This window comes from Gobio gobio (assembly GCF_949357685.1).
Source record: "Gobio gobio genome assembly, chromosome: 18".
NCBI lineage: Eukaryota > Metazoa > Chordata > Actinopteri > Cypriniformes > Gobionidae > Gobio > Gobio gobio.
This window is the reverse complement of record NC_137111.1, coordinates 4,808,280-4,829,178: the sequence shown is the minus strand read 5'-3', so window position 1 is coordinate 4,829,178 and position 20,899 is coordinate 4,808,280. Positions and strand designations below refer to the sequence as shown.

The following is a 20,899-nucleotide window of genomic DNA, read 5'->3' as shown; positions in this document are numbered from 1 at the left end:
ATACACACACACGGTTTACAGGGACTTGGTGTGCTATAATTATAGCTGTGATATAATAATATTAGTAGTATTTTTGATACAATAATATTTGTAGGCTATATATAATTGTATGTATCTGAGCACTGGCGATTCATTCACCAGCATTGCCAGCAGTTTTAGGTTGGGCATCAGCTGTAGATGGAAAAACGAAGGCGAAAAACGCAGAAAATCGAACCTGTTCCGAATTTTTTTTTGACGGACGAAAGTTTCGGAGGCAGTGTGCAAGCGTGATTGACATAACGTGAGGTCGAATTAATTTTTTGATGTGCGAAAATTTTGCATGCGAATATCGGACTCAGTGTGCAAAGGCCTTTACACTCATGCTAATGCTTGCAATTTGTTTCGTAGACAAATAACTACAAATAAAAACTTCAACAACAACAAAAAAAGTTAGTTGAGAAAAACATTGAAGTTGGCGTGAGAAAGCCTGACCAGAGAAGTTTTAAAAGCTTTGGTTTGAAATAGTTTAAAGCTTGACTATCAGATATTAAACATGTTTTAGCACATTGCTAACATGAATTAGAACGTTGTTAGCATTGTGTTTTTAACACATTGTTAACATTTTCCTAGCATGGTTTGACAAAATGCTAATATGAATCGGCATATTTTAACGCATTGCTAACATTAAACTGACAATTCTAACATGAATTTTCATGTTTCACCACTTTACTAGCATTAATAAACGTGCTTTAGCACATTGCTGATGCGTTTTAACATTTTGCTAGCATATATTAGCACGTGGCTAGCATGTTTTAACACATTGTTAGCATTGATTAGCATGTTGCTTGAATGATTTAACAGGTTGCTGAGAGAGAGAGGGAACATTGTTACCACGTTTAACACATTGTTAGCATTAATTAGCATTTTGCTAACATGATTTAACAACGCTAATATGAATTGGCATGTTATACCACTTTGCTAGCATTAATAAATGTGCTTTAGCACATTGCTGATGTGTTTTAATATTTGCTAACATATATTAGCACATGGCTAGCATGTTTTAACATTATTATCATTAATTACCATGTTGCTAGTATAAATTAGCACATGGCTAGCATGTTTTAACAAATTGTTTGCATGAATTAACATGTTTTAGCACATTGCTAACAATTAGAATGTTGTTACCAATAATTAGCATTTTGCTAGCATGGTTTAACACAATGCTAATATGAATCAGCATATTTTAACGCATTGCTAACATTAAACTGACAATGCTAACATGAATTGACATTTTTCAGCATGTTACTAACATGAATTAACACGCTTTAACACATTGCTGATGTGTTTTAAAATTTTGCTAGCATATATTAGCACATGGCTAGCATGTTTTAACACCGTTAGCATTAATTAGCATGTAGCTAGCATGAATTAACACATTGCTAGCATGATTTAACAGGTTTTGAGAGAGAGAGAGAGAGAGAGAGAGATAGAGAGAGATATAGAGAGAGATATAGAGAGAGATATAGAGAGAGATATAGAGAGAGAGAGAGAGAGAGAGAGAGAAAAAATGAATATTGTTAGCATGTTTAACACATTGTTAGCATCTATTAGCATGTTGCTTGCACGAATTAACCCATTGCTGGCATTGGTTTAAAACAATGCTAATATGAATTGGCATATTTTAACACATTGGTAACATTAAACTGACAATTCTAACATGAATTAACATGCTTTAGCACAGTGCTGATGTGTTTTAACATTCTGCTAGCATATTAGCACATGGCTAGCATGTTTTAACATTGTTAACATTAATTAACATGTTGCTAGTATAAATTAGCACATGGCTAGCATGTTTTAACACATTGTTAACATTAATTAGCATTTTGCTAAGGTGAATTAACACATTGCTAACATGGTTTAACACAATGCTAATATGAATCGGCATATTTCAACACATTGCTAACATTAAACTGACAATTCTAACATGAATTGGCATGTTTTACCATGTTTCTAGCATTAAAACGTTCTTTAGCACATTGCTGATGTGTTTTAACATTTCTGCTAGCATATATAAGCACATCGCTATCATGTTTTAACACATTGTTATCATTAATTAACATGTGGCTAGCATGAATTAACACATTGCTAACATGATTTAATAGGTTGCTGAGAGAGAGAGAGAGAGAGAGAGAGAGAGAGAGAGAGAGAGAGAGAGAGAGAGAGAGAGAGAGAGAGAGAGAGAGAGAGAGAGAGAGAGAGAGAGAGAGAGAGAGAGAGAGAGAGAGAGAGAGAGAGAGAGAGAGAGAGAGAGAGAGAGAGAGAGAGAGAGAGAGAGAGAGAGAGAGAGAGAGAGAGAGAGAGAGAGAGAGAGAGAGATACATATTTAACACATTGTTAACATTAACTAGCATGTTGCTAGCATGAATTAACACATTGCTAACATGGCGAAACATGCCAATTCATGTTAGAATTGTGTTAAACCATGTTAGCAATGTGTTAATTCATGCTAGCAACATGCTAGTTAATGTTAACAACGTGTTAAACATGCTAACTCTCTCGCTCTCAGCAAAGTATTAAATCATGTTAACAATGTGTTAATTCATGCTAGCAAAATGCTAAAACACATCATCAATCTGCTAAAGCATGTTAATTCATGTTAAAATTGTGTTAAACCATGTTGCTAGCATGCATTAACATGCTTTAGCAGATTGATGATGTGTTTTAGCATTTTGCTAGCATGAATTAACAGGTTACTTAAAGAAAAAGAGACAGAGTCTCTCTCTCGATCTATGATTGCAATTCATAACCTCACCACTAGATGCCACTAAAACGTACACACTGCACCTTTAAATGGATGCCGCCTAATTGGGACAATACACCTACCCCTAACCAATAAAACACTATTAAACACACTTTATTTCCACTTTCTTCATTGTTATTGAAAATAAATGGCTTTTCGGTCTGATATGATGGGAAAAGGGAGTGAATTCGTCAAAAGGAGGATTCAAACTCAAAACGATCCAAAAACCAGTGCCTTCCGTAATTTTGGCCCAATCAGAGGTGAGTGGGCGGAGTCAGTGTACATAAGGCGGGACATCAGCACTTACGGGATTATACTCCTCGATGCGCAGAAGCTGCTCCGGCGTGCAGCGCTCCAGCACCGGCTCCAGGATGTCAAACGGCACGCCTCCGATTTCATACAGCGCTGCGGAACAGCCACAGCGTTAGAACCGGACTCACCTCGGGCAGCAGGACAGGACATCAGGGTCAGGGAACATACAGTCAATGTTGTTCTGCAGCGCTCGGATACACTGCTGGTACAGCGTCATCATCGCGGGCAGGAACGCCATCTTACTGCCCGAGTACACCTGCATCTTATTCTTCAGCCGCTGGCCAATGAACAGCGGAGCCTCCTCACAGACGTCGGCCATCTTACGATCCGCTGGACATGCAGGAACCAAACATACATCCATTACGCCAACCTCAAGATAGACAATGAAGACGGCCAGTAGATGCCCACCTTTCTTTTCACTGAAGTACTGATACTGAGAAACGTCCTCGCACTCAGGAAAACTCGTTGGGAGAGGAACGTTTAACAGGTCCATCACTGACCGCTCGGGAACCTGAGATAAGGGTTCAATAAATACTCATTTAACCCTCTGGGGTTCTTCATTTATGGGTCACACTCAGGACATTAGGGTCAAAATTGACTCGGAGGGCGGGATTAAGATAAAAAAAAAGATTTGAGTAAAATCAATTAAATATATTTTTGTTCAATAATATTTTTTCTTTTGTTTTTTGGTGTTTTGAGATAAATATTATTTATAAATCATAAAATTATGCAATAATTATGACCTATTTTTTCCCATTGAATATAATAAAACATATATATATATATATATATATATACTCATATATATACACATACATACACACATATATACACACACACACATACACAAATACATACATATATACATGCATATATATATATACGGTATACACATATGCACAGTGCAATGTATATACACACATATACATAGCGCATATGTATGTGTGTGTGTGTGTGTGTGTGTGTGTGTGTGTGTGTGTGTGTGTGTGTGTGTGTGTGTGTGTGTGTGTGTGTGTGTGTGTGTGTGTGTGTGTGTGTGTGTGTGTGTGTGTATATATATATATATATATATATATATGTATATATATGCATACATATACACATATATATATATATATACATATACACATATACATACACATATACATATGCATATACACATATACATATGCATATACACATATACATATACACACTGGCAGCTCAGAGCTGTACAGCAGCATTTAAGTATGAAATTGAATGAATAAATGTAAAAATAAAACTACATAGACTTCACTATAAAATATACACTGATTCTTATTAAAGCTACTGTATTAGTTTTTCAGTCAAGAGCAGTGAGTTATATTTTCTCTTTGTCTTTTGTTGTTGTATTAACATTAAAGGGATAGTTCACTCAAAAATGAGAAATGAATACAGGTTTGGAACAATATTAGAGTGAGTAAATAATGACATAATTTTAGAGGTGAACTGTCCCTTTAAGGACCGCGTGTTCACTATAGGCTGCTGTCAATTTAAGACCTGCACGCATCTAATAGACACGCGCCGATTTTACTTTCACTTTAGACATAACAGACTGTGTTTATGTTAACTTGTGTGTATTTGACAGTATTCGCGCAGTAAGACGATTAGTCCAGTAATCACGTGTTTGACAGGCTTTTAGTGCGCGCGCTCGGAAAAGCGCATGTTAAAACCGCGCACACGCCGGCAAGGCTTTAAAACACATGCAAATAATGAACATTCGTGATTGTGAATTACTATAGTGTTCCGTGAATATAACTCTGCCACTAACCTGTGATGTGAATGTATGTCGTGTTGTTCAGTATTGGGATGGAGGCAAATGATAGAATTTGTAGAAAAATACTTAATTAAATGCAAAACCGAAAAAACGCAATTCACAAGCGCGTATTGAACCGTGAATGCCGTACTGAACGGTTCAATATTATATTGAGAATTGTGGCATCCCTAATATATATATATATATATATCTTTTTTTATTTAATTATTAAAGCTGTATTTCATTTTAGAGTCAAGCCTAGGCCTCATGAAAGCAATTTTTTAAATGAGATCTGTGCCATCCGGTGGACACATTGAGCATTTTTATCACGCAAAAGCACATTTTTACCACTATAGTGGATCTTGCGTTTTATAAAAATGTTTTTTTAAATCGTAGCTTCATCAGAATGGTCCGAAACTTGGTGACTTTATTGGTACTTGGTATATGAACACCCCAAAAAATTGGGGACAGGATTTGAAAAGTCTAAGTGGTCGTAAAAAAAAAAAATAGTCACACTCAGAACCTTCGGGTCAAAAATGACCCACATAGGAAATGAATGGGGAATTGGCAAAAATATGAAAATACAGAGTTTTCTTGTGCATACAATCTACAAATCAGCCAGGATGCAGAAAAAAAGGACTAAACAGTGAAGGGGTGAATCTCTAAAACATCAAGAGTGTAAAAACAAAAAACAAAAACAAAAAAAAAAAACACACACTTATACACACAAAAACACATGCACACACAAATGAACGCGTGCCATTCCAAAAGCTAATTGTGTTTTTGTATGTGTCTGTGTGTGTGAGTTTGTGTGTCTGTTTTTCACTCTTGATGTTTTCCCAAATATTTCAAATCAAATATTGATTTTCAAGACGTTGAAAATGAGTTTTGAGAATATGCGTGAGATGGCGAATATGATCCAGATGCTGAATGTTCTGGTAAATGAGCTCTGACAAGGACAGTGCTGATGATGGTATAAAACATCTGCTCAAACTGAACCCTCCCAAGCTCCAAAATTTAACGAAATATGCTTTATTTTATTCTTCTGTAATTGTTGCTCTAATTTCAGGAGAGTTTTATGTTATCACAACAGGAAGAGATCCATCCGTGTTAGATATAGATCCGGGTCGCTAAAGACCCGAATATGTAATAATGATTGGCAAAACAGTCATGCATTTAAGGGTTAAAAGTTATTCAGTCAAGAGCAGCATGTGATTTTTTCTTTGTCCTTTGTTGTTTGATTAACATTATTGGTGTGTTCAAGTCCTCCTGGGATGTTGGTATTTTCGAGGTGAGAAGTCGTGTTTACGACATCATGTGTGTTCAAGTCTCTTTGGTCGGCGCAAGAAGGCGGTGTACCTTCTTTTAATGAATTTCACGAAAATACAGCAAGGTTTGATAACTTATAGAAAATGAAGAACAAAAAATGCGCATCAGCTGAGTTTTATGAAGCCACTGTAAACTGTATCGTTATATATTAGGCTAATTGTTATATTACAGTGCTAGCTTACTTTGTTGTAAATGACAAAGCCTGACAGTGTCACTGCTAAATACCCATTATGTTCAACTACAGACGCTGGATCCATTGATTCCGCCATGTTTCTCACTGACTCCTACAGATCGGGGCTTAAAGAAAATCCCCAACTTCCCACTGGTACTTACGACTTCATGGTGGCGTTCATCTCGTAAATATGATCTTTACCACATGACTTGAACGCACCATAAGAGCACAGACGGCAGCAGGAATATTAGACTGCTGTCACTTTAAGAGTGAATGCACAGATCTAATACACTGATACACGTGTTTACTTTATCAACTGTTTACACTCACTCAACCCACTGTGTTTACTAGGATACTCGCTATTTTTGGACAGAGGGAGCTCAGTTTAGTACATGTGCGAAGTCTGAGACGTGCGAGTGATGAAATGAGCTTTCTTTCGCGTCTTCTTTCATGAATATTCAAATTGTCAAAGGCTTGTGACCCATCAACTGTCCTGAGCGTTGTTAACGTTCATGAATTTTTATAAATCAGTGTTATAATATTAAATTCATAAAAATGTTACTGACCAACTGGCGAGTGAGTGTTACCTTCAGGCCCTGTATAGACCTTATGCGTCACAGAAACAAGTACACAGCGTTTCTGTTCTTGTGATATCTCTGTATTTCTATGGCATCGCAGTCGAAGAGTTATTAACTGGTGAAGCGGATTTACTTATTATAGAGTTCATGAAAGTTATCATGAGCATTATAATGAAGCGGTTGTTCTAACAAATGCCAGTAGAAGGATTTTAAAATCCGTAAGATCTTACCTTCATGCTGTTGAAACACAAACCGGAAGACAGAACACAACGAGCGCATCACTGAAAAGGGGCGGGGCTACAGAAAATCTATAATGCATCATGAATGTATTCATAGTGTACATTATAATGCCTTATAGCTTTCCATAGAGCATTCTAACCAAAGTTGCACGAGTCATGAGATCATATAGGCATAATTAATGCATTAAAAATACTTTGCATTATGCACCGACCAGGCATAACATTATGACAGGTATAACACTGATGATCTCTTCATCACCTGTTAGTGGGTGGGATATATTAGGCAGCAAGTGAACATTTTGTCCTCCGAGTTGATGTGTTAGAAGCAGGAAAAATGGGCAAGCGTAAGGATTTGAGCGAGTTTGACAAGGGCCAGATTGTGACGGCTAGACGACTGGGTCAGAGCATCTCCAAAACTGCAGCTCTTGTGGGGTGTTCCCGGTCTGCAGTGGTCAGTCTCTATCAAAAGTGCTCCAAGGAAGGACCAGTGGAGAACCGGCCACAGGGTCATGGAGGACCAGTGGAGAACCGGCCACCGGGTCATGAAGAACCAGTGGAGAACCGGTCACAGGGTCATGAAGGACCAGCGGAGAACCAGTCACAGGGTCATGAAGGACCAGTGGAGAACCAGTCACAGGGTCATGAAGGACCAGTGGAGAACCGGCGACAGGGTCATGAAGGACCAGTGGAGAACCGGCCACAGGGTCATGAAGGACCAGTGGAGAACCGGCCACCGGGTCATGAAGGACCAGTGGAGAAACGGTCACAGGGTCATGAAGGAACAGTGGAGAACCGGCCACAGGGTCATGGAGGACCAGTGGAGAACCAGCCACAGGGTCATGAAGGACCAGTGGAGAAACGGTCACAGGGTCATGAAGGACCAGTGGAGAACCGGCCACAGGGTCATGAAGGACCAGTGGAGAACCGGCCACAGGGTCATGGAGGACCAGTGGAGAACCGGCCACAGGGTCATGGAGGACCAGTGGAGAACCGGCCACAGGGTCATGGAGGACCAGTGGAGAACCGGCCACAGGGTCATGAAGGACCAGTGGAGAACCGGCCACAGGGTCATGGAGGACCAGTGGAGAACCTGCCACCGGGTCATGGAGGACCAGTGGAGAACCGGCCACAGGGTCATGGAGGACAAGTGGAGAACCGGCCACAGGGTCATGGAGGACCAGTGGAGAACCGGCCACAGGGTCATGGAGGAAAAGTGGAGAACCGGCCACAGGGTCATGGAGGACCAGTGGAGAAGCGGCCACAGGGTCATGAAGGACCAGTGGAGAACCGGCCACAGGGTCATGGAGGACCAGTGGAGAACCGGCCACCGGGTCATGGAGGACCAGTGGAGAACTGGCCACAGGGTCATGGAGGACCAGTGGAGAACCGGCCACAGGGTCATGAAGGACCAGTGGAGAACCGGCCACAGGGTCATGAAGGACCAGTGGAGAACCAGTCACAGGGTCATGAAGGACCAGTGGAGAACCGGCCACAGGGTCATAGGTGGCCATGGGAACGGAGCAATGGAAGAAGGCGGCCTGGTCTGATGAATCACGTGTTCTTCTACATCTCGTGGATGGCCGGGTGTGTGTGTGTGGCTCACCTGGGGAACACATGGCACCAGGTGCATTATGGGAAGAAGGCGTGGCGGCGGAGGCAGTGATGCTTTGGGCAATGTTCTGCTGGGAAACCTTGGGTCCTCCATCATGCGGATGTTACTTTGACATGCACCACCTACCTAAGCATTGTTGAGCCCATGTCCAGCCTTTCATGGGAACGGTATTCCCTGGTGGCTGTGGCTCTTTCAGCCTCTTTTAAGTCATAATGTTATGCCTGATCTGTGTGTGTGTATATATATATATATATATATATATATATATATATATATATATATATATATATATATATATATATATATATATATATATATATATATATATATATATATATATATATATATATATATATATATATATATATATATATATATATATATATATATATATATATATATATATATATATATATATATATAATATAAAAGGCTTGAAGTTTTACCTTCGTCATTGGCTCTTCTGCCACAGACTTGCTCGCCTTCACCAGAGACACACACGAGTTCTCCTTGTGTGCCGTTTTGAGTCTCTTTTTTGGGCTTTTAGCGACGCTGAGGCATCTTTTGCGTTTGGGCGGCTGGAGGTCATAGCTCAGGTACGCTTCAAAGGACATGGAGGGCGTTTCAAAGCCCTCCTCCATCAACACTAGCTTGTCTTTGGCCTTTTCCTTCTTACACGTGTCTCCGCTCTTCTCTCTCTGCGTTCGAGCTGCTTTCAAAGATTTTTCGAGTTTCGTGCTGTGCTGTTTTTTTGTAGCGGAAGCCTTCGTCTTCTCCTTGCCATGGCCGGAGTCCTGATTCACACCCGAATCTCTTTTTGCCTCGTCCTTTTTGTCACCATTCAAGTAGATTTTAGATTTACCGGGCTTGATTTTGCATTTATTGTCAACATCGTGTGAGATTTTCTTCTCAGCACTGGAGTTCTTCTTTCTAGAGTTGGTGCTCTCTGAAAGACGGCTGTTTTCCCGTTTACTCCGCTCTTGAACTTCTCCATCGAGCGCTTCATTTCGGCTCAGGCCGTCGTCAGGCTTTCCTCTCGAACTGCAGAAACAACACAAGAGGACTGAGAGTACAGCAGGCCACATGCAGAAAGACACGCTCAAATTAAAACGGGCTGGATTAAGACCTTTGGGAGTCTTTGGGAACGAGCGATTTCCATCGATTCACCAATATTTTGGCCAGCTTTCCCGCCTCATCATGCTTCCGGAAGGAGTTGACGACTTTTCCGATTCCAGTTTCCTACAAACAGCGAAGTTTCACAAAACATGAGTCAAATGAGGAAAAATCACAATTGAAATATGATATTCAGTAATAAAAAAGACATTAATCTCTTACAGCGAGGATTTCAAGTGTGATGTCCAACGCTTCAAGTTTCTTCAAGATCTTCAGCAGCTGAAATGGAAAAGGCAAATTAAACGATCCGACTTGTTACCAGGTTTGGGCAAAACTCGCCTGTTTTTCCAATTCATGAGCTGGAATTTCAATTCCAACAAGCCAGGGCCTGTACCATGATGGTAGTTTAACAAACTAGGATTAGTTTAGAGTTGACGAAACCAAACCAATCTATTCAGGCTTTGTTGGTCCCATGATGCTGATCATCAGCTCAGGCTTTGATCCTGAGTTTAGGAGTTGTGACATCATTAGTGAACAGCCAATCACACGCTGTGGATCAACGGAGATTCACTTCTCTCTTCTGCAGGAATATTACATTATTGAAAAATATTTAAACAAATTTACACCGCAAGAAAAGAGCTGTCTATGAAAGACGACAATCTTACTACGTCAATGCAAGTCAAAGTTATGAAGTTAGTTTAGTTGATATTTAGAGAGAGCGGAATATTTAAGCTCACATGTAGTCATTTTATAGCTTTATTTATTGATTTTAAAGCTTATTTGTATGATCTTTATATAGGCTATTTATATAAATTTTAACAAAGTGATTGATTAACTAAAATGCTACATGTGTAATTGATTAAGGGTATAATACTTACATAAGTGATATCTAAATCATTCAAAATGATTAGTATTATAAATAAGCATTGTTAAAAGCCAGACGCTTTTAACAATTATAAAACATTTGCTATGCCATGACCTTTAATTTGGAGCAAGAGAAACAGGGGGCGTGGCTTTATTGCATATGAGGTGTGTCACTTTGCTCACAGCTGATTGGTCCAATTTCAGTTTGAGATGTCTTATCCAGAACATAACCTGCCCTGGAGCAGATCAGCCGTGGAGCGCAAGCACTGCTAAAAGCCAAACCACTTTAATGGCACCTAAAACCCACTATTAGCACATATATCTGGCTAGCCAGCTAAACCGGCTTCATGGTACAGGCCCCCGGTGAATTAGAATAACAATAAAACCCCACATTAAAACATTGATTTGTATAGAGCCAATTTCATATTTTGTTTATAGCGCCACCAAGAGGCACAATCCCACCAAATTTTTTAATGTGTTCTCGGAGTGAGCCCATACATGTGTGTCTATTTTGGTGAAAATATCTTGTTTAGTTTTGGAGTTATATACATTTATATGAAAAAACACATGAAAAATGACTGACACCTGACTTTGATTGGATTTTACACCCCCTTACTATCAATATTTTGACATTTGGGCATTATTGTATAGCTATCGCCTATGTTTCCGAACTTCTGACGCTGGTTTCGTCTCGATCGGACTAGCGGTTTCGAAGATATCAGCTAATGCTATAAATTACAACGCTGCACAAACCATACGCCGAAACCTGGCAAGTCTAGTATCGTTGGAGACTAAAAAAAGTTACTCCCATGAAAATAAGTTAACCACACCCAAAGCTATAAGCATTTGGAAAAATAAATTCTCCACTAGGTGGCGCTGTTTCAAAACTTCTCAGACTCCTTCAAGGAATCGTGGTGATGACTCACACCGAGTTTCGTAACAATCCGTTCATGTGTTCATTAAATACAGCATTTTAGCACAATTCAAAATGGCCGACAAAAAAATGGTTGATATGGTAAAATTGGATATTGGATTTCTGGACAAATGGTTCCGAAGTTATAAGCAAAAAGAGCCATTTTTTGTATCTCCGGACCAGTAGGTGGCACTGCATGTTGCCTCAGGTCATGCTTGTGATGACATGTACCAAGTTTGGTTTGAATACGATAAAGCGTTGCGGAGATATAGCCTTAAGTGTATTTTCGCAACCACTACGTAAAATTAGTTTGCACGTCTATCAAAAACGATTTGACGAATCAACTTGAATTCCATCTCTTTTTGTTGGCACCTCCTGAAGATGATCTGGTTCAATTTTCGTGCAAATCGGACAAACCGTCTGGGACGAGTTCGCAAAAGTAGGTTTTTAGGAAAATTAAAAATGGCGGGAAAACCTTCGGTGTTTGGCCCCTAATAAGAGGAGAACAACAGATGCGATCGGTTTAATGTTGGTGTGGCTGCAGTTGTTTCAACAAAATTGGCAAGAGCAAAACATCTTGGTAGTTCTGGTTAAGGTTAGCGTCTTCCAGACCTGCTTCATGTAGTTTGCCTCCATTTTGTAAACCAAGTGAATTAGAGCACTCTGGGAAATGATGTGCTCTTCCGCCATGGGCATTAAAATGAAAGCTAATTAAAGAGTATCAGAATGGGATGACATTTCGGGACTTTTGACACATTAGCTATGTGAACACAAAACAAATCATGGAGATGATTAAAGCGTTGAAAACAGAGTCACACTTTGCTCCTTCACAGTCAAAAATGACCCACATGAATGGGAGAATCTTTTGGTGATACAAACTACAAATCAGCATTACAAGTGCACAGCAATGAAGGAGTGGCACTCGAAATGATCAAGAGTGCAAAAAAGACAACACACACACACACACACACACACACACACACACACACACACACACACACACACACACACACACACACACACACACACACACACACACACACACACACACACACACACACACACACACACACACACACACACACACACACACACACACACACACACACACACACACACACACACACACACACACACACACACACACACACACACACACACACACACACACACACACACACACACACACACACACACACACACACACACACACACACACACACACACACACACACACACACACACACTTTCCTGCTTACTCTTTTAGCAGCAAAAAAGTGCCTGATGTCTGTGTGCCCTTTGCTTTTCCTCATAGTGTCTCTTTGAATAAAATCAAATCCTAGTTTCATTACACAGTAAAAAACGTTGGGTTATTTTTTTAACCCAACCGTTGGGTTACACATATTGGGTCAATATGTTGGGTTATTTTACAAAAATGTTGGGTCATTTTAACATCGTTGGGTTATTTTTAGTAATAACCCGGCCATTGGGTTACGGTTTCAGCAGCGATGGTTCAAATTTTAACGGCTAAATGACTGACCGCAGTGCGAAACGCCCAGTGACAGTCAACAGAAGAAGCTGCTGCAGCCTGATTATGATTTGAAAGGTAAGTCCTATCGTTTTTTATGTATACAACTTTTATAACATTATGTATTGTGTACTGAAACGTTGAATATAGTATAAAACTGAATTTTATATTATATTTATTAAAGTTCACTTTTAATGCTCATCAGTTTTAATGCTCTCGATAGCAAATAAACCCTAGCTATCCCAGTTAGCGCCTGGCAGCAATAAAGTAATTAAAACATTATTCTAGCGAAACTGTTTAGAAACTTACTATGGTGATAAAGTAAGTAACGTTAGGCCTAGTCTGAAATCGCTATATAATGCCCCGCGGAGCATTATCAGCTCGGCCGGTGCGCGCGAGCTCAGACCCGGTCACTCGACAGCACAACAGCGCTGTGAGATCCAGGGAGACGCGTTTGAATTAGCCGAAATATCTGCTTTGAGATGAATGAGTGCAGATATTCCCCAACACCAATGAACAATTAGGCTAGTTCACGACAGCTAGAATGTTTTCCAACCCACAAATTACCTAGTTTTACTGTAGTAACGCAAACTGCAACTGGTATTTTGGCAGAAATGTGTTGTATATTCATAATGAATGTCGTCATATGCATATAGTCATGCATGTTACTATTAAATGTATTACAAGAGTAGTTAAAGCATCCAATTATAGTATTTTTTCTTACATAGCTATTACAGTTTTTGCCTTTATTTTAAATGTGTTGTACTAAATGTGTTTTAGACATATGGATTCATTTGTGAGGCAAAGACTACATCAATTGCACCTCTGCCATTTAATTAAAGGTGAGTAAGCTATTGAATTGGGAAGTTGTATACAATTATTTTTAAAGACTAGTCTTCTTTTCTGAAAATGTTTCTTTTTTCCTACTTCATTCTAATGCAGAGGAAGGAGTGGATGAAAGGTTTACGCTGCTTGATGACAGTGGTTCTTGACTCTAGTCCTGGAGGATCCCCAATAGTACACAATTTGGACGTCTCCCTTATCTGACACACATTTCCGGTTTTGGAGTCTCTCTACTAACAAGCTGGTAAGTTGAATAAGATTAGATAGGCCAAATGTGCAGTGCTGGGGCTACTACAGAACCAGGCTGTTTGGGAAACAACCTGTTTATTACTTATGTATTTTTGTTTGTTTATTTTTTCAGCTGTCTTCCCTCTTTTTCATACGGTATGTTTTCATTTCAATAGAGTATGAGTTGTCTGATGACTGACTGATTTAATGGCAAAAGAACTTAAGAAGCCCTCACTGCCAAGTCGAGGAGTTCATTGAGACGTACAACACCTCAACAATCTGTGCATGGATCTGATCATCTGGAACAAAAACTATTGAAGATATGAGTAGAGAACATCCCAGACTTCACGATTATCCTGGAATGGTGAGTTTAATGATGTTCATTATAAGGAAGGCCTGTCTTATTTTGGAAAAATTGTTTTGGTTGCGTCTAAGTGATTATGAAATTAGGTCCATACATGTGGTATAGGTGAAAACTTTTTTTTCTTTTTCAGTAAACTCTTTCAAAAGGTGATCATGGAGAAATTCCCTTTAAAACCCTTCCTGCCACCATCGCCATACCTCACAAGTGGAAACAATGGTGTGTCCAACATATGCTGAAATGAAGAGAAGCTTAAATGACATATCAAATTAGCTTTGATAAAGTGCACCGCTCTGTGGCTCATATGCATCCATTTATTCTGTCCTTTAGTGATTCTGCTTGTGGGTTAGTTCACCCAAATAATTATCCCATAATTTACTCACTCTCAAGTCATCCTAGGTGTATATGACTGATTTTCTTTCAGACGAACACAATCTGAGTAATATTAAAAAAATGTTCTGGCTCTTTCAAGGGGGGGGGGGGGGGGGGTTAATATTTTTTAATAGAAAAATATCTATATTTAAAAATTTGTAGACTAAAATAACTAACTTCCGGCAGACAGCCTTTCGTATTCAACTTACAAAGAAAGTGTAACGCCTCTCGCAGTTCAAAACGCTTGTTCTACGCCCAAAGTCATCGTCACGCCTGTTACGTTTTTTTCGGAAGTTGAATACGGAAGGCGGTCCACTGGAAGCTAGACATTTTACTTTATAACGTGTTAAATATAATATATTTGTCTTACACAAACATATTGATTCACTTCATTGGGTTCTTATTAACCCCGGGAGCCGTGTGGATCACTTTTATAATGGATGGATGCACTTTTTTGCATTCACATTTTGTCATTCACTGCCATTATAAAGCTTGGAAGAGCCAGGACATTTTTTAATATAACTGATTGTGTTCGTCTGAAGAATGCCATATACACCTAGGATGACTTAAGGGTGAGTAAACCATAGTTCACCCAAAAATGAAAATGACCCTATCCCATTAATTACCCTCATGTGTAAGACTTTCGTTGTTCTTCGGAACACAAATTAAGTTCTGTGAGCTTTCTGTTCCTCCATTGACGGCCTATGCAACTACCACTTTCAAGGCCCAGAACAGACATCATTAAAGTAATCCATGTGACTCAAGTGGTTTAGCCTCAATTTTATGAAGTGACACGAGTGCTTTGTGCAACAACAAAAAAACATCACAAAACATCTGCTCTCTCATCAACACAAAACACATGCGTCAAGGTGCTCTCGTGAACATGCATTGAGATTAATATTTTGTAAATAAAGTGGTAAATTATGGTTAAGGGATAGAATATACTCACGTCACTTCATAAAATTGAGGTTGAACTACTGGAGTTAAATGGATTACTTTAATGTCTTTACTGCCTTTCTGTGTTCCGAAGATGAACAGAAGTCTTACGGGTTTGAAAAAGCATGAGGGTGAGTAAATTATGACAGAATTTTTATTTTTGTGTAAACTATCTTTTTAACAGCAGGTGTAATGACTAATTATAGTGACATTTTTTTAATTCAGTACAGCACTACTTCATTGTAACTTTTATGTAATGTAACACTGCTGATGTTGTCACTGCATGCCAACTGAACTTTATTTATTCTTTTAAGGTTGGAACTAACGTGGTGCATTAGCTGAACAGTGAGACAAGCCAGGATCCACAGAACAATTCTTGGGGACAAAGAGAACTCGCAGGTTTTTTCATTTTCAGTGTGGAGGCAGTTGAACAGAAGACCTTATTTCAAGCACTGGATGTATGTTTCAGATTTCTTTATACATCTATGACAAACTATCCAAAGACCTCTGCCCCCATTTGGGAGTTTTTGCAGCATGCAAACTTGAATATATCCAGAGGAGTTCCTTCAACACATTGCTGCCTCATTAAGAACTTTGATCATCATCATTTGTATTTGTTTTGCTACTTAAGGTATGTTTACAACACATCAATGCAGTGTACAGTGCATTTTTTTAATAAAGTAGTTTATTTCTGGAAGGATTTAATATTATGAATTTGTGTATTCTGTTGTATAGGTTTTGAATGTAATATTTCTGTACACTTTTGTGTAGTTTTAAATGTAGTATTAATTTTTGTGTTGTATGGACACATTTTATGTATGTTTACTCTATGTACATTTGTGTGTATGTTTCAAATATATGTTTTGATTTGAATGTGTACTGTTTGTACATTTTTTTTAAATAGGTTTTGAATGTATTTGTGCTGTGTATTTTGAATTTAATATGTACACATTTATGTATATTTACATTAAATGCTAGACTCCCCAATATTTAGTTTGACATTTAAAATGTATATTTTAAAATGTATGTATTGTTTCTTACAAATAAACAATCTGTATTTGAAAATGTGTATTTTATTTATTAAAATAATGACATGAATAAAAATAAAAAGTTAACTCAACTGTTGGGTTACTTTTAACCCAACTGTTTTTTAACCCAATGCATTGGGTTAAAATAACCCACAGTTGGGAAGGTGCTATACCAACCCACAGTTGGGTTACTTGTTGGGTTATTTTTAACCCAACATTTTTAAGTGAGTAAGATAGTATTAGGGTTCTCAGATGAAACTACATTTATCGAACTAAAAATATGAAATAATAGAATGTAAAAACAATACTAACCAATTAAAAACAAATTCAAATGCTAGCATATATTATTTAGCCTAGGCTACTTGGCTCTTTTTATGTTTCCACAGGTTTCACTGATGTTATGTTTGTTTTCAAATTCAGTTTAGTTTCAATTTGTTTTTAAAGTGTTTTTTCTTTTTGAAAATGCTTAGTTTTAGTTTAGTTTTTATTAGTTTTAGTCACATCTTCTATACAGAATTCACACCCTATACAAATACCACAGTTGTACAATTTCCACACCCTATACTAAATTTACCCCATACAGTCAATAGCCTACTCGATCTGGACTGAAGCAGCAAACATTCAGTGTAAAAGTAAAAAAATGACAAAACATTATTTAATATTTAGGGCTGTCAAAAGATTAATCGCGATTAATCGCATCCAAAATAAAAGTTTGTGTTTACATAATATATGTGTGTGTACTCTGTTAATTATTTTTTATAAATACACACACAAGCATGCATATATTTAAGAAAAAAATATTTTCATATACAAAACATTTATATATATTATAGATTATATAAATGTATATACATGCAAATATTTCTTAAATATATACATGAATGTGTGTGTATTTATATATAAATAATAATTAACAGAGTACACACACATATATTATGTAAACACAAACTTTTATTTTGGATGCGATTCATCTTTTGACAGTCCTAATAATATTTGAATCACAGCTTATATAGTGTTTTGACATCGACAACCACAACCAAAAAGTGCATTTCACCTCAAACTTACAACTAGTTAACTTTCTAAACAAGGCTCAAATCACTTCTCGGGTTGACATTAACACACTGACAAAATTATATTCAGAATTTAAAATATTTTTATACCACTTTTTAATGTGTGATAGAGAGACCAACCTTTCGCAAACTTGCTTTCAACGGAAACACTCGTTCTCATGGAGACGCGGTGTGCACGGAGGGGAGGGGCTGTGTGTGTGTGTGTGTGTGTGTGTGTGTGTGTGCGTACAGAGGGACGGAGGGAGAGCAGGGAAAGGAAATGCAGCTGAACGAATACGCTGCGTGTTTTAAATAGCGTTAAAAAAATGAAAGACAATGACAAAGACGAAAACTAAGGACATTTACTCTATAATTTTATTTTAGTTAGTTTTGCCAAACACACATTAGTTTTAGTTAGCCACATGAAAAAATACTATAGTATATTATAGTAAAATTATTTTAGTAAATACTATAGTGTTTATAACCATACTATAGTAAATATACTACAGTAAATTAACAAAGTGTAGTAAATACTACAATATACTGTAGTATCTTTAGTAAATACTATAGTGTTTATAACCATACTATAGTAAAGATACTACAATAAATTAACAAAGTGTAGTAAATACTACAATATACTGTAGTATCTTTAGTAAATACTATAGTGTTTATAACCATACTATGGTAAATATACTACAGTAAATTAACAAAGTGTAGTAAATACTGCAATATACTGTAGTATCTTTAGTAAATACTATAGTGTTTTTAACCATACTATGGTAAATATACTACAGTAAATTAACAAAGTGTAGTAAATACTGCAATATACTGTAGTATCTTTAGTAAATACTATAGTGTTTTTAACCATACTATAGTAAATATACTACAGTAAATTAACAAAGTGTAGTAAATACTACAATATACTGTAGTATCTTTAGTAAATACTATAGTGTTTTTAACCATACTATAGTAAATATACTACAGTAAATTAACAAAGTGTAGTAAATACTGCAATATACTGTAGTATCTTTAGTAAATACTATAGTGTTTATAACCATACTATAGTAAATATACTACAGTAAATTAACAAAGTGTAGTAAATACTACAATATACTGTAGTATCTTTAGTAAATACTATAGTGTTTTTAACCATACTATAGTAAATATACTACAGTAAATTAACAAAGTGTAGTAAATACTACAATATACTGTAGTATCTTTAGTAAATACTATAGTGTTTTTAACCATACTATAGTAAATATACTACAGTAAATTAACAAAGTGTAGTAAATACTGCAATATACTGTAGTATCTTTAGTAAATACTATAGTGTTTATAACCATACTATAGTAAATATACTACAGTAAATTAACAAAGTGTAGTAAATACTACAATATACTGTAGTATCTTTAGTAAATACTATAGTGTTTTTAACCATACTATAGTAAATATACTACAGTAAATTAACAAAGTGTAGTAAATACTACAATATACTGTAGTATCTTTAGTAAATACTATAGTGTTTTTAACCATACTATAGTAAATATACTACAGTAAATTAACAAAGTGTAGTAAATACTGCAATATACTGTAGTATCTTTAGTAAATACTATAGTGTTTTTAACCATACTATAGTAAATATACTACAATAAATTAACAAAGTGTAGTAAATACTACAATATACTGTAGTATCTTTAGTAAATACTATAGTGTTTATAACCATACTATAGTAAAGATACTGAGTAATTTAACTATAATTTTACTATAATATACAATATACTATAGTATTTTTTCATGTGGGTAGTTATGGTTTTTTTTGTAATATATGCCTAGTTTTTATTTTTATTTCAGTTAACGACAATGTTTTTCCCCACCTAGTTTTCGTTTTTTCGTTTGTTCTCATTTAATTATGGCTTGGACCCCCCCCCAAAACCGATATTTCTGTCCCTTTGGGGGACGAACTGTAATTTGCACTATGTATGTATGTGTATGTTATTATATAACATATTCCTTTCTGTGTGTTCTGACCGCTAATGGACAACATCAAGCGCTTCATTTCAGAGTCCCTGTTATCAGATCTGTTGAAGATGTTGCTGATCATGTTTGCTAGCCCAGGACATTTTACAAATCCAGACCAGACGATGTTTTGCGGCCATGTCCGGAATAAAGAGTAGCCTATCCATGTCACTCAGTAAGATTTAAGATTTTGGCCATAAACCTATCCAAGTCACCGACAGTATCATCGTCAGTAGCTGTACTTATAGTGTTTCCACCACAAGGTGTCACTGTGACCTCAACGCTTCGCCCTCGCCTACTCTGAGCTCCATTGCTATGTCTGAGGTAAACCACGCCCTCCTCATTACCCTACGCACAAAGACATGTAGAAATACATAAATGTAGAAATACATAAATGTAGAAATAAATGTAGAAATTAGTGTCGTCACGATACTGGAATTTCTAACTTCGTTAAGATACCTAAAAAAGTATCGATATTCGATACCATTTTCGATACCACAGGGAAAAAATGCTGCATATACTGTCAAATAGATATTTTTTATATAATTAGGGCTCAAGCCTGAAAGGGCGCAGAGCCCTATTGTTTTCCTTAGGATTCTTATTAGGGCCCAAGCCCTGAAAGGGCGCAGAGCCCTATTGTTCTTCCTCAGATTATTCTTTGTTTTTTTTTTTTTTTTTTTTTTTTTTTTCGACTTCTCGGGTACTTTTGGGGCACTTAACATGCTCGAAAACTCTTGAAACTTCGCACGGGCGTCGGAATGCGCGGCCATCAGAGCCGGGCTGAAGCTGGTACCTGGGCGTGGCAGGGGGGCTCGACAGCGCCCCCTAAAGTGGGGTCTGAAAACTTGGTCCA

At 37.4% G+C, this 20,899-nt stretch overlaps 1 protein-coding gene across 1 annotated transcript in view; it reads right to left on the bottom strand.

Moving 5' to 3' along the window:
* Positions 1-20,899, bottom strand: part of eloal (elongin A, like) — a 54,378-nt gene that overhangs the window by 15,307 nt on the left and 18,172 nt on the right. Inside the window, exons 2-7 of the mRNA XM_079842580.1 lie at positions 10,131-10,187; positions 9,922-10,034; positions 9,242-9,836; positions 3,500-3,602; positions 3,260-3,421; positions 3,087-3,184 (exon numbers count right to left, since the gene is read on the bottom strand). Of these exons, the coding sequence (XP_079698706.1) occupies positions 3,087-3,184; positions 3,260-3,421; positions 3,500-3,602; positions 9,242-9,836; positions 9,922-10,034; positions 10,131-10,187 (1,128 nt within the window). The remainder of the gene's footprint in view (positions 1-3,086; positions 3,185-3,259; positions 3,422-3,499; positions 3,603-9,241; positions 9,837-9,921; positions 10,035-10,130; positions 10,188-20,899) is intronic.